Source organism: Gracilinanus agilis, chromosome 1 (genome assembly GCF_016433145.1).
Source record: "Gracilinanus agilis isolate LMUSP501 chromosome 1, AgileGrace, whole genome shotgun sequence".
In the NCBI taxonomy this organism is placed as follows: Eukaryota; Metazoa; Chordata; class Mammalia; order Didelphimorphia; family Didelphidae; genus Gracilinanus; species Gracilinanus agilis.
In genome coordinates this window covers 769,057,307-769,069,486 of record NC_058130.1, presented here as the reverse complement: position 1 = coordinate 769,069,486, position 12,180 = coordinate 769,057,307, and the positions used below count along the sequence as shown (strand labels likewise).

At 44.6% G+C, this 12,180-nt stretch overlaps 1 protein-coding gene across 1 annotated transcript in view; it reads left to right on the top strand.

Annotated features, from left to right (window-relative positions):
- The window catches only part of SART3 (spliceosome associated factor 3, U4/U6 recycling protein), a 33,170-nt gene that overhangs the window by 16,698 nt on the left and 4,292 nt on the right, over nt 1-12,180 (top strand). The window contains exons 6-16 of the mRNA XM_044673967.1: nt 740-864; nt 2,217-2,372; nt 2,770-2,908; nt 3,755-3,862; nt 5,322-5,399; nt 5,495-5,553; nt 5,958-6,067; nt 8,459-8,571; nt 10,865-10,941; nt 11,090-11,258; nt 11,689-12,122. Of these exons, the coding sequence (XP_044529902.1) occupies nt 740-864; nt 2,217-2,372; nt 2,770-2,908; nt 3,755-3,862; nt 5,322-5,399; nt 5,495-5,553; nt 5,958-6,067; nt 8,459-8,571; nt 10,865-10,941; nt 11,090-11,258; nt 11,689-12,122 (1,568 nt within the window). The remainder of the gene's footprint in view (nt 1-739; nt 865-2,216; nt 2,373-2,769; nt 2,909-3,754; nt 3,863-5,321; nt 5,400-5,494; nt 5,554-5,957; nt 6,068-8,458; nt 8,572-10,864; nt 10,942-11,089; nt 11,259-11,688; nt 12,123-12,180) is intronic.

Genomic DNA, 12,180 nt, shown 5'->3' with positions numbered 1-12,180 from the left:
TTAACTATTCTTTCTTTTATAGAATTAGATTATTAGAACTAGAAAGATCTTAGAGATCATCTGGTTCACTTCCATATTTTTTAAGTGGGGAAACTGAGGTTTGGAGTAACAAGGTTTGGTCCTTTAACTTGGATTCCCATTGTCTTTCTCTGCTTCTGGTTCTCGTGCTGGGTCTTGGTGGGGACTTTGTAGTGGTTGTGTCCAGAATTAGAGGTGGAGAGTACAGAATGAAGTTGAGAATAGGCTGTGGGAGGGACCCTGCCATGGGGTAAGCAGCATTGGACTTGAGAGGCATTAGCTCTAGGTCTGGCCTCAGTGAGTGTATCTTCTAATTCCCACTGCCTCACACTGCCTCGCCTTAGTGGTCCTCTGCCTAAGCCCAGACATTCCTTCTCTGCTCACGTTGGCTTGTTTTCTTGTCCCAAGTTGATTTCGGTGTTGTATAGAGGTGGCGAGGTTTGGTGGAAGGAGCTTGGCATTTGGGACTTGAGATTCCAGGTGTGAATCTGGGCTTAGCTGCTTTTTCTCTATGTAACTTTAGATGAATCTCCTTACTTTTCTGACACCTCGGTTTCCTCATCTGTAAAATGAGGGAGTTGGTATGGATGGCTTTAGAGATCCTCCTAGCGCCAACGCTCTGAACCCCTTTTGAATTTGGGATAGGTAGTTAAGCATGCCATGTTCAGGTGAAGGTTGAGAGTGTGATTAGAGTCGGAAACTAGTATTTTTCCCTTCTTAGACATGGAAGCCACCTATGCAGAATATGAGGAGTGGTCCAATGACCCAATCCCGGAGTCCGTCACACAGAACTATAAGAAAGCGCTACAGCAAATGGAGAAGTATAAACCCTATGAAGAGGCCCTGGTGAGTGCTGGCCTCTTCTTTTCCACAGAGGGTTGGACAATGCTTCCAAGACCGGTCCTTCACCTACTAAAATCTCTTTGTAGGTGAAGGATCGGTCTTGGAAGCATTGTCCTTTTGCCATAGCCAAGCTGGGAAGTTGGTGTGGTAATTAGCACTTCTGTTTTATAGAGGATGACATTAAGGGTCCGAGGTGTGGGGACTCAAACTTGACTTGTGGTAGGGTTGGGCAGAGAATGAGAAGAATTGGAAATGGGAAGGAAAGATGGGTGAAGAATGGGGACCCTGGAACACTTCAAAACCCTGGATGATGAGAAAGACACATTTGTCCTTGCTCTGCTACCTGACTAGTGCCGAAAAAGGAACTCCTGGCTTCAGATTGTTAATGAAGATGAACTGGGAAAGGTTGAGTTGTGTACTCTCTAGGTAGCCAGAGAATTAAAGTATTCTAGTCACTTAATTTTGTATGAGACATATATGTAGGATCACATATTAGGAAAAGAAATTATTCTAAACTTGGTAATCATTAACAAAAGCATTCCCATTCCCACAGCCAAAAATGATCTTTAAAAAATGACAATCCTACTTTTTGGAAGCATTTATAGTGTGAATTTTAAAAATGTGTATTCACTTTAATAAAAGAAAACAAAAGCTTCCTATTTGAGTACCAGATCCCTTTGTGGGTTCTTAGTTGGATATTTTTGGAGTCAGACTCCGGACTGGAAAAAATCCTAAAATTAAAAGTTTCAAGCTAGAAGATATAATCAGGACGAGAGCCTGGCCTCCTCCCCTAGGGCCCAGGGATGGCAGGGGCATGCTGACCAATCAGGCCGGAGCATCTTTTTGATTACATTTTTATTTTATATTTCATTTCAGCAGATTTCTGCAAGCTAATGAGTTCTTTTGTTGGCTTGTGCACTTGTTCCTCTTGATAAGATTTAAGTGAAATATCCTTGAGCTTTATTTTCCCCAATAAAGCTGGTGATTACTACTGAGGGCTCTTAGTTTTAATTCAAGAATCCAGTCTGTTCTTGCTCATTTTTGGCCATAAGGCATGTGTGAGTGTTAGACTGAGGATTTCTCTCTTGGTTGATCTATCAGGCACGCAGCTGGTACTGTTTGGATTCCCACATGGATAGCCTCGATGATGAATCTGGCACAAGCCTAGCTTGGAGTCCTTTGTTGGGGGGTGGGTCTGTGTCAGCCAAGGCAGCTTTAGATGAATCATTGTGTGCCTGATTGTCAAGCCTCCATCAGGGGGCATTTAACATTCTGGGTTGATGTCAAGAGCAATTGTTTTCCTTAACCAGATAAGGAACCTGTTTTCATTTTTGTTCTAAATGTTTTTATTTTAGTTGGTAGCAGAGACACCAAAGCTAGCCGAGTATCAAACATACATTGAGTTTGAGTTGAAAGCTGGCGATCCTGCTCGTATTCAGTTAATCTTTGAGCGTGCACTGGCTGAGAACTGCCTTGTTCCAGACTTGTGGGCCCGTTATAATCAGTACCTGGTAGGGCATCATTTTCCTTTACTTTTTAATTGGAAATGGTTTATTGAAAGAAAATTGTGAAGAGAATACTACTAAGAGATTGCTGTTTTCACCTTTTTTCCTGCTCATCTTTCCCTTTTCTCTCAATTCTAAAAATGGTTTTTAAAATACCGAATTTATCAGTTTTTCCTAGACTGCCTTGGAAAGCAAAACATTTATTCATCTGCTTGAAATGCAGCAATAGAAGTGATAATTTCAAAGTGCTTTAGTTGGCATGTATAAAGTAATTTAATGAGGTAATTTCTCCTCCTTGCAAGAAATAGTTTGACATCAATTAAGTCTTGACAGCATTGTGCCACATTTTCTATAGAATACCAAAATGGACACTATCCTGTCTCACCATAAGATTCTGACTTAGGATCGGCAGTTGAAAATGAAGGATCTGGTCTTATCTGCACATGACCGTGCTGTTAGAAACTGCCCCTGGACAGTTGGACTCTGGAATCGGTACCTCTTAGCCATGGAAAGACATGGAGTTGCCCATCAGATTGTTTCTGGTAAGGATATTCTTGTAGGAATTCTCTGTTCAGGTAACTGGTTCTTCCATGATGTTGCCTCCAGCTGGCATTCGAATGCTTTAAGAGTTTGCAACTTAGAAAAATTACAGATGGTCATTTCATAGAGTTTATCAGAAAATTATTTGTATTGACATGCTTTCTTTTTACATCGTCTGCATTTCCTCAAAGAGTCTTCTCTCTCTGAGAGCTATTCCTTATGAGAGTAAAAAGAAGAGGAAAACCACTCAGCCCAGCTGGACATGGCAGTGTCCGCAACCATAGAACCCACTTCTGCAGAGGAGAAGGGAGCTGCATCCTCCTGTCTCTTTTCTGAATCCAAGCTCAGTCATTTCTCATTTCTTAGCATTTAGTGATGGCTTTGGGGGGCAGGTTGTTGGCCTCTAGATTTTCCTGTTTCTGTCAGTCTTTACTTTGAGAAGTCTTCCCATTCCTTGGTCCCACTAGTTGTTTGGCTGTCCTTAAATGGGGGTGGTTCCAAGTCTTTGCTACCATAGAAAGGGCTGATCTTGGCATATATAGCAGTGCTTCCTTCTTACTTTGGTTTCCTTGGAGAATGGGCCAAGCCTGGGGGCACCTGGAGCATAGGTCACAGGCATTGTCATCCTTGATTAGCTGAAGTTCCCCAAAATAGCCAAGTCAATTTGTGGCCCCCAGGGAGTGTTTCTGTTTATTTTAGGCCATGTGGCTTCTCTTAAGTAGCACAGAATTCACTTTTTGTTTTCTAAGCAGTTTATATCAAATGGGAGTTACAGACTATGCAGCCAGTCATTTAAAGTTAGTTATTTTGAAATGGAAGTTTCCCATGTCCATTTGTTCTGTCCACAGATAACTTTGAGAAAGCACTGAATGCTGGCTTTATTCAGGCCACAGATTATGTGGAGATCTGGCAGGCGTACCTTGATTACCTGAGGAGAAGAGTGGATTTTAAACAAGGTATTGTCTATTTCATTTATGTTTAACTCACTCAGTGTTTACTAAGTGCCTCCTGTGTACAAAACTCAGGAAGAGCAAAGATAAATAAACCTGGTCTCTGCCCTCAAGGAACTGACCATTTAGTGGCTCAGGTAGCTTTATGTTACATCAGGTCCTGGTTAGGGCACCCATCAGTTGTGGAGGTCACCTGGGGCCCTTCTGTTGGGGATTGGCCTGCTGGCAGAGTTTGTGTCTGAGGGCTCTGGAGAGGCCCAGGACCAGGTGCAAGGAGTGGCGGGGCCTGGATAACCAATAACCCATGAACTGTAATGATGAGAATCACTCGAATTTGCATTTCTGGAGCCCTTTAATTAAGATTTGCCAAGTGCTTTCCATATTAATGGGGATCCTCAGCAGCCCTGGGGAATGGGTGCTCTTCTTCTTGTCCCCTTTTGCCCCTGAGAATACTGAGGCCCAGAAAGTGTCCAAGGCTGGCCTTCATCTGAGGACTTCCTGTCTAGAGCCATAACCATGATATTTCTCAGTTGTCTCTAAAACAATGGGCCTTGGGGATTGTGTATCTGGAATGATGTTGGAGAGAGGCCAGAAAGAGAAGTGGCAGAGATAACCGTGAACCAAGGTGTGGTTTGTCTATAAACTAGATGAGCATTAATTCACCTGTTGGTACTTCAGTCTTCTTGTCTGGTGGTGAAGTTGACAGACCCCTAGAGGACTCCGTTAGGTCAGTGTCCACATTCTTATGAGTGACACTTTGAGTGAGAGAGAAGGTGCATTAAGTGCATGGATGGCCCTAAGGTTTCCCATGGAGACACAGATGAAGAAGGAGGCTTGTAGGAAAGAGAAAGAGTTCTTTGGATGTCAGAACTTCACTGTTGGGAAGGCAGTGAGGGATGTGTGGGCCTGGTGCCTAGGAGAGCTGTTAAGGCCTGATCTATTGATCCGCCTAGAGACAAGAATTGGGCTAGCCCCCTGAGAGCTGAACAAAAGAGAAGGGAAGAGGCACATGGAGAACAAGGGAGGCAAGAAGAAGGGCTTAGGGGATAGAGCGCCAGCTTGGACTCAGAAAGTCTCACCCTGGCTGGGTGGTGTTGCCCCTCGCATTCCCCTCCCCCCAATCACTTTACCTCCCAGAGCCCTGGGCAACACCAAAGACTCTTGAATTGTGTTGAGTTGACATAAGTGGGTGTTCTTCACACACAGCAAGTTCCTTTCTAAGGGAAATATTTCAAAGCTCTTGTTACATGGTTCACTTCATCACATCATCAGGGTCTGAGAAAAATATATTCTAGTTTCACAAGAGGACTTGAATGTTCCTTTGGAACTTGTTGTTGCCATATGGGCCCCCGTGTTCTCTATGGCAGAACATTCCTGCTCTGAGCTGGAGTTTTGTGTGCTTGGCATGAAAGATAAAACTCTCACTCATTCCAGTGTCCTTTCCTTCTTCTGATTTGTCTTATAGATTCGAGTCGAGAGCTGGAGGAATTGAGGGCCGCCTTTGCTCGAGCGCTGGAGTATTTGGAACAAGAAGTGGAAGAGCGTAAGCCCCTTCCCCCCTTCACCTTGGGCCTCCTGTCATCCCCTGGTTTGTGATTGAGTCTCTTTCTCATGATTTTTAAATTATTTCCTTCTAAGGTTTTAGTGAGAGTGGAGATCCATCCTGTACCATAATGCAGAATTGGGCAAGAGTGGAGGTAGGTTTTTGTTTAAAGCTTTCCCATTTTATCTATCCTGTTAGTGGTAGCTAGAAGAATTCTTTCCTAAGTTAAGATCCAGCCTCATATGGTGTGATGGTACATTTGTTTTTTCATTTGTAAAAAATGAAATGTAAAAATAAAAAGCAAAATTCAGCAATGGTTGATTCATTTTTTGATATTCCTAGAGTAAAAATATTCTCATTTTCTGTGCTGCTTTAGAATTTGCACAAATGTTGGTACTGAAAAGGAGAGTTCTGTTAGCAAGGCAGTAGTATCTGTTGGATCTTGTTGGTTGGACCAGAGCTGTTGGTGTGCTTATCTACCCTCAGCAGATTTACTTATTGACCTCATTCAAATAGAAGTTCTCTGGAATTTTATTTGCTCTCCTCTCCATCTTGTAGGCTCGCCTTTGTAACAATATGCAGAAAGCTCGAGAGCTCTGGGATAGCATCATGACAAAAGGAAATGCAAAATATGCTAACATGTGGCTGGAGTACTACAACCTGGAACGGTAACTGAGAACACTGCCAGCTGGGGGTTGTTGGGCTCAGAGAAGAACTAAACCTTAGTGTGTGCAGGGTGGCAACAGGAAAAGGTAAACCATATCACCAGGCCATGGAAATCAAGAAAGCATTTTCTAAAATTTATAAATAGATTTGTTATGATTATATGGTTATTGGATAGCCCAAAGCAGTGAACAGGCTGACTTCTGATGTGCCTGGCACTGTGCTAAGGGCTGTGGATACAAAGGGTAAAAACCAAAAAGAGCAGCCAGGTCATCAAGGAGTTGACATTCTTTGAATGGGGAAGGAGGCAGCATTTGTACATCACAGTAGACCAGATAGATTCAGAGTGTGCACTGAAGGTCAGCCCTGAGGGGGAGGCACTGACAGCTGGTGGGACTAGAAAAGGCCTGGAGTAGGTGGTGCCTTAATTGAGTCTCCAAAAAATGCCAGAGGTTCTGAGAGTGGGAGGTTGGGAGGGAGAGCCTGCAGGCCGGGGTATAGAGACGTGTCGTGTATGAGAGACGGCTGGGCTGTAGAGAGGGTGGATGATGGGGGTGGAAGGTCGTGAAAGACCTCAGATGCCAAAGAAAGAACCTGGGATTTGATCTGGGAGGTGACAGTGAGCAGAGGAATGACAGGATTAGACTTGTGGTTGGGAAGATTGCATTGAGGTTCGATGGTTGATGCTGAAGAGGACCAGGGTAGTTGGCTCCTTCTGTCTTCTGCCAGCATCTCCCGGAGGTCAGGACACCATTTGATTTTTGTATGCCTCAAAGTGCTTTGGCCAACAACTGTAAATAGTTGTTAAAGGAATCAATGAGTAGCACCAGCCCATGGGGAGAGCCAACGAGATGTACAGTGGAGCCTTTTCTCAGGAAGCCATGAGTCTAGTGATGTGGGCTGAGGGCATGCCCACCCCCAACAACTTGCTGGGTGCAAGACAGTTCTTTTTTAAACCCCAAGGCAGAGGAGTGGTAAGGGCTAGGGAATGGGCTTGCCCAGGGTCACATAGCTAGTGTAAGAATTAAAATTAGGACTCTGGTCCTTAGAATTTTATAAAGTTTATTGGAATTACTTGGATAGGTGAAAGCAGAGAGATGGAGAAAAAAGCTTAGTTTAGGGAGCCATGTGGCTTCTCGAGCAGCACCCCAGCATCCAAGTTCCTTGGCAGGACGCCAGAGACAGAGAGAGCCTTACTTCCTTGTCTGACTTTTAACCTCCCTCTCCCTTCCCGGTCAAATTCGGTCACGTAACCTGTGCTAGATGACATACATAGGTGATCAGCCTAGGTGATGGCAGTGACCTGGCTCCAGGAGCGCAGGGACGGGTGATCCTGGGAGAGGATTCCCTTTACACACTAGGAAGTGTCTGAGGCCACATTTGAAGCCAGGACCTCCTGTCTCCAGGCCTGGCTATCCATCCTAGCTGCCCCTATAAGGCTTATTCTTGAAAGGCAATATTTTTACCTCCATAAAATATCACGGATAAGAGAAGAACAGAACTGTAACGCCCAATTCCAGGCATCAAGTTAGAGTCATTTCTGTTCAAGGTAGGATCTATCAGTTTTTTCAGTATGGATATTCTAGCCCAATGTAGCTCAGCATTCCTCTGGGGTAGATGGGTTTTAAGATAATGAACAACAAAAAAAAATCATTTGTAACTGGGTGCTGAGCCTTGTGAATTTAGCTAGACTAGTTCTAGTTCTGAAATTCAGGAGAAGCCAGGTGGTTCAGTGGATAGAGTTAGAGACCCGAGTTCATATTTGACCCCAGACACTTCCGAGCTATGTGACCCTGGGCAAGTCACTTAACCCTGTTTGCCATTTCTTCTAGTATAAAATGGAGGTGGTAATAACACCTACTCCTAAGGTTATCGTGAGGAACAAATTAGATTATAATTGTGAAGCCGGTAAGACAGGGTCTGGCCCAGAGTAATTGCTTATATGTTAGCTTATCATCATCATCATCATCATCATCATCATCATCATCATCATCATCATCATCATCATCATCAGTCAATGATAAAAACCACAAGCCTGCAGCCCTTCCCTGGGCCCATTGCTGCCCTATGGTGTATCCAGGGAAGGGCTGCAGACACTGGATACTAAACCTTTTCCAGCAGCAAGACCAGGAGACCGGCCAGGCTCGGTCCATCAGTTCCTGCAGTCTCCTCTCCTCCTGATGACACGCTCCTTCTCTGGGGGTCTCGCATGGCTTTGCACAGATGAAGGTTTTATAGGAAAGCTACAACAGGGTGACTCGAGCCAAGAGGGCAGCCCTCTGCTGGAGGACAGGGGAATTGTTAGGCTCAGCAGATCCCAGAAGGGGGGTTCCCGCTTCTTTTTGTGTGTCCTCTGCTGTTTCCTGGAGGTATTACACTTTGTTGTTGCACTTCAGGGCACATGGGGACACCCAGCACTGTCGGAAGGCTTTGCATAGGGCTGTTCAGTGTACCAGTGACTACCCGGAACACGTCTGCGAAGTGCTGCTCACGCTTGAGAGGATCGAAGGTGAGGAGGTGTGGCTGGGTGCACACAGACCTATAAATGGATGGATGGATACTCTTGTCTGATTTTTTGTAAGACAAAACAAGCCCGTGCCCCTGAATTTTAATTCTCTTTTTTTATAATAGCGTCAGGTCTGGCTTCAGAAGATGAATAATTCCCATGGCTTGCCCACCTCTCCACTCCAGTGTGGTGTACAGTCCCAGCTAATGCCTGTGTTTGGCCTTCCTCGAATCCAGGTCTTAGCTGTCCATATCCACAGTAGAGGGTCTCTGTCTCTCTCTGGAGTCCCAACCAATTGCCGTAGAGGCCAGCGGTTGGGCAGCTATGAACCCTGTGTGACTGATTCCTGTTCTCTCTGGACTGTGGGGCAAATGGCTTCACTGACCTCAGGCAGATATGCTTCTTTTTGGACTAATCGATGCTTCTCTCTTGTTTATGCTTGTAGCAAATGTAGGCACTGAAGCCTTTTAACCAATATAGAGCATAAACATCCACATTTTATAGATGAGGATCTGAGGTTTGGGCCACAGCTACCAGTACCTTTAATTAAAAAGTTCTGATTATTGAGCTCTTTAGAAAGTATTTTCAGGGGGCAGGAGGTCCTAGGCTGAAATCTGGCCTCAGACACTTCCTTGTTGTGTGACCCTGGGCAAGTCACTTGACCATAATTGCCTACCCCTTACCACTCTTCTGCCTTGGAGCCAATACACAATATTGATTCCAAGATGGAAGGTAAGAGTTTTTTTAAAAAAAAAAAAAGTATTTTCAACATGGTAAAACAACAATGTCTTTTTCAAATTTCATTTATTTTTAGAATATTTTCCCATGGTTACATGATTCATGTTCTTTCCCTCTCCCCCAAACCCTCCCTCCCCGTGGCTGACACAATTCCGCTGGGTTTTACATGTATCAAGACCTATTTCCATATTATTGATAGGGTAAAACAATATAATTTAATTTTAAATTAAAATGTTAAATTATGAAACATGTCTTGATTAGAGACACTTTTTATATTTTGAGTTGTAGATCCAACTCTCATATCTTTCAAAAAAAGTTTATTTCTGTCTTTTTACATTACCATCATTTCCTAGTTTATCATTCCCTTTCCTATGGTGCCAGTCCTTGCCAAAAAAAACAAACTAATTTTAAAAGCCAGTTCCATAGGGTCAAGTAGGTAGATCAGTGGATTGAGAGTGAGACCTAGAGATGGTAGGTCCTGGGTTCAAATGTGGCCTCAGTCACTTCTTAGCTGTGTGACTTTGGGCAAGTCACTTAACCTTCACTGCCCATATCATTCCTTTGCCTTGGAACTAATATACAGAATTGATTCTAAGATAGAAGCTAGGGGTTAAAAAAAAAAAAAAGGCATTTCAGCACAACCAACAGATCTTTCATCTGGAGTCAGACAGCCAGAATTCAAGGCCTCAGACCTGCCTACCACCTGCATGGCTGTGGGCAAGTCTCTTAACCACTTAGAGTTGAGGTTCTTCAGCTACGGAATCAGGAATTGAGACTGTCTGAGTGTGACAGTGTTTGTAGTATCTCATACTGTGCTCTCCTGCCTCTGCCAAGAACTATTCTTTTGCCCTGGGAGTCATTCTCTTTCCCCTTGAATATTTACTGAACAAATGAATGACAAAACACCCTGTCTGACTTGTTAATGACCTTTACTTTTCACTTCTCTTAGGCATTGAACCCTTATGTTTGGCATTCTAGCATTTCAGCTATTAGTGATGCCAATTTTTCAATGGGGAGATTTTCAACTGTTCTCCCTAATTCCAACTTAAACTTAAGCTAGTTGAGTGTTTCTTAGAGGTTTTAAATAGGGAAGTGATCAGAGAAATCATTTGAAGTCATCCGGTTAACTGTTTTGTAGCTGAAGAAATTAAGATTGGTTAAGAGACTTGTCTGCAGCCGCCCAGGTAGTCAGAGTACTTGGGAACTTTAACCTTAGTGGGCCTCTGATTCCTGATGGGCATTGAGTCATTTATTTTTTCCATTTTTTTTTTTTGTACAATGGAGGGAGATCTCTTTTAAAGAAACATTTCCTAGTAATCAGGGAGAAAGGCTTGCTTGTTGGAATATGGGATGGATTGGGTCATTAGGAAGGTGTGTGTGGTGGGTGGGAATCTTCCAGGAAAGGGTTAGCCCAAGTGTTTCTGAAAAGGTCTTTCCCAGCTCTGAGATTCGGGTTCTCTTTTAGGGAGTGTGGAGGAGTGACTGAGATGTCTTTCCCTTTAGGGAGTTTTCAGAAACTCCAGGAAATCAAAGCTTGCTTACTACTTTTCTCATTTAGGTACTCTCGAAGATTGGGACACAGCAGTTCAGAAAACTGAAAATCGATTAGCCCGAGTTAATGAGCAGAGAGTCAAGGTAGGGATATTCTGTGAATTGCTGAATTCCCCTAGAAATGTGGTTCTTTGAGGCTTTGCCCTCTTCTCTCTTCCTCTCATCCCTCACAGAAAGTCAGAGTGGGGGATGAGGTAGCATTCCTACTGCCTTGTCTTCCTGGCATTTGCAGGCTGCCGAGAAGGAAGCTGCCCTTGCCCAGCAGGAAGAGGAAAAGACTGAGCAGCGCAAGAGGGCTCGGGCAGAAAAGAGGGCCTCCAAAAAGGTGAAGAAGACCAAGGCTGGGGACAAGCGGAAGGCGGATGAAGATGAGGAGGACCAGTGGGGGGATGAAGAAGAAGGTAGTTTGGAGATCACACTTGTTAGCTTGGTCAGGGAGCAAAGGCAGTGTGTCCATCCCTTGGCATTCCTTAGTGAAGTGGGTCAGCAGAGAGAAAGCAGGAGTTAGTTCTTTTGCTAGCTCAATAAAACTTTCTTTTACCCAGTTAGTCAGAGTAATAAACACTACTTACATGACAGATTTAAATAGAACAAGGTAGGCCATCTTGAAGGATGGGTACCAGTTATATGCAGGAGTGTAGATGGGGTAACGCGGGCTCTGTGTGGGGTGTGTGTCTGGGTAGGGGGAAGACGCACAGGGTCCCCTTCATTCAGGCAGCGCCCCGTCTCAGCTGCACCAGTAGGGCTGGGCGTCGTTTTGGAGCTGGGCTGTTAGGCTGCTCGTGGAGGAGAGCTTTCTTGGCGATCCCTTCTTGTTTTGGAAATCTGTAGAACAGCCCTGCAAGCGACTGAGAGCTGGAGAGGCAGAATCCATGAGCCTAGAGGTGGGGCTCTTTGGGAGGAGCGAATCTACAGAAGTGGACCCCCCTTCCAAACAGAAGGAGAGAGCAGCTGCCATCAGGAAGGAGATGCCCAAAGTGTTCCACGATAGCAATAAAGACAACATCACTGTGTTTGTCAGCAACTTGCCCTATGGCCTGGGGGAGCCCGATGTCAAGCTCAGGCCCCTCTTTGAGCCCTTCGGGGAGGTCACGGAGATCCGCCCCATCTTCAGTAACCGTGGGGACTTCCGGGGCTACTGCTATGTGGAGTTTAAGGAGGAGAAGGCAGCCCTGCAAGCCCTCAGCTTGGACCGGAAGACGGTGGACGGAAGGCCAATGTTTGTTTCACCTTGTGTGGACAAGAACAAGAACCCAGACTTTAAGGTAGACTTCTGGGGAGAGGAGTGGCAGCATCAGTTAGTGAAGACTGGCTTCTCTGGAA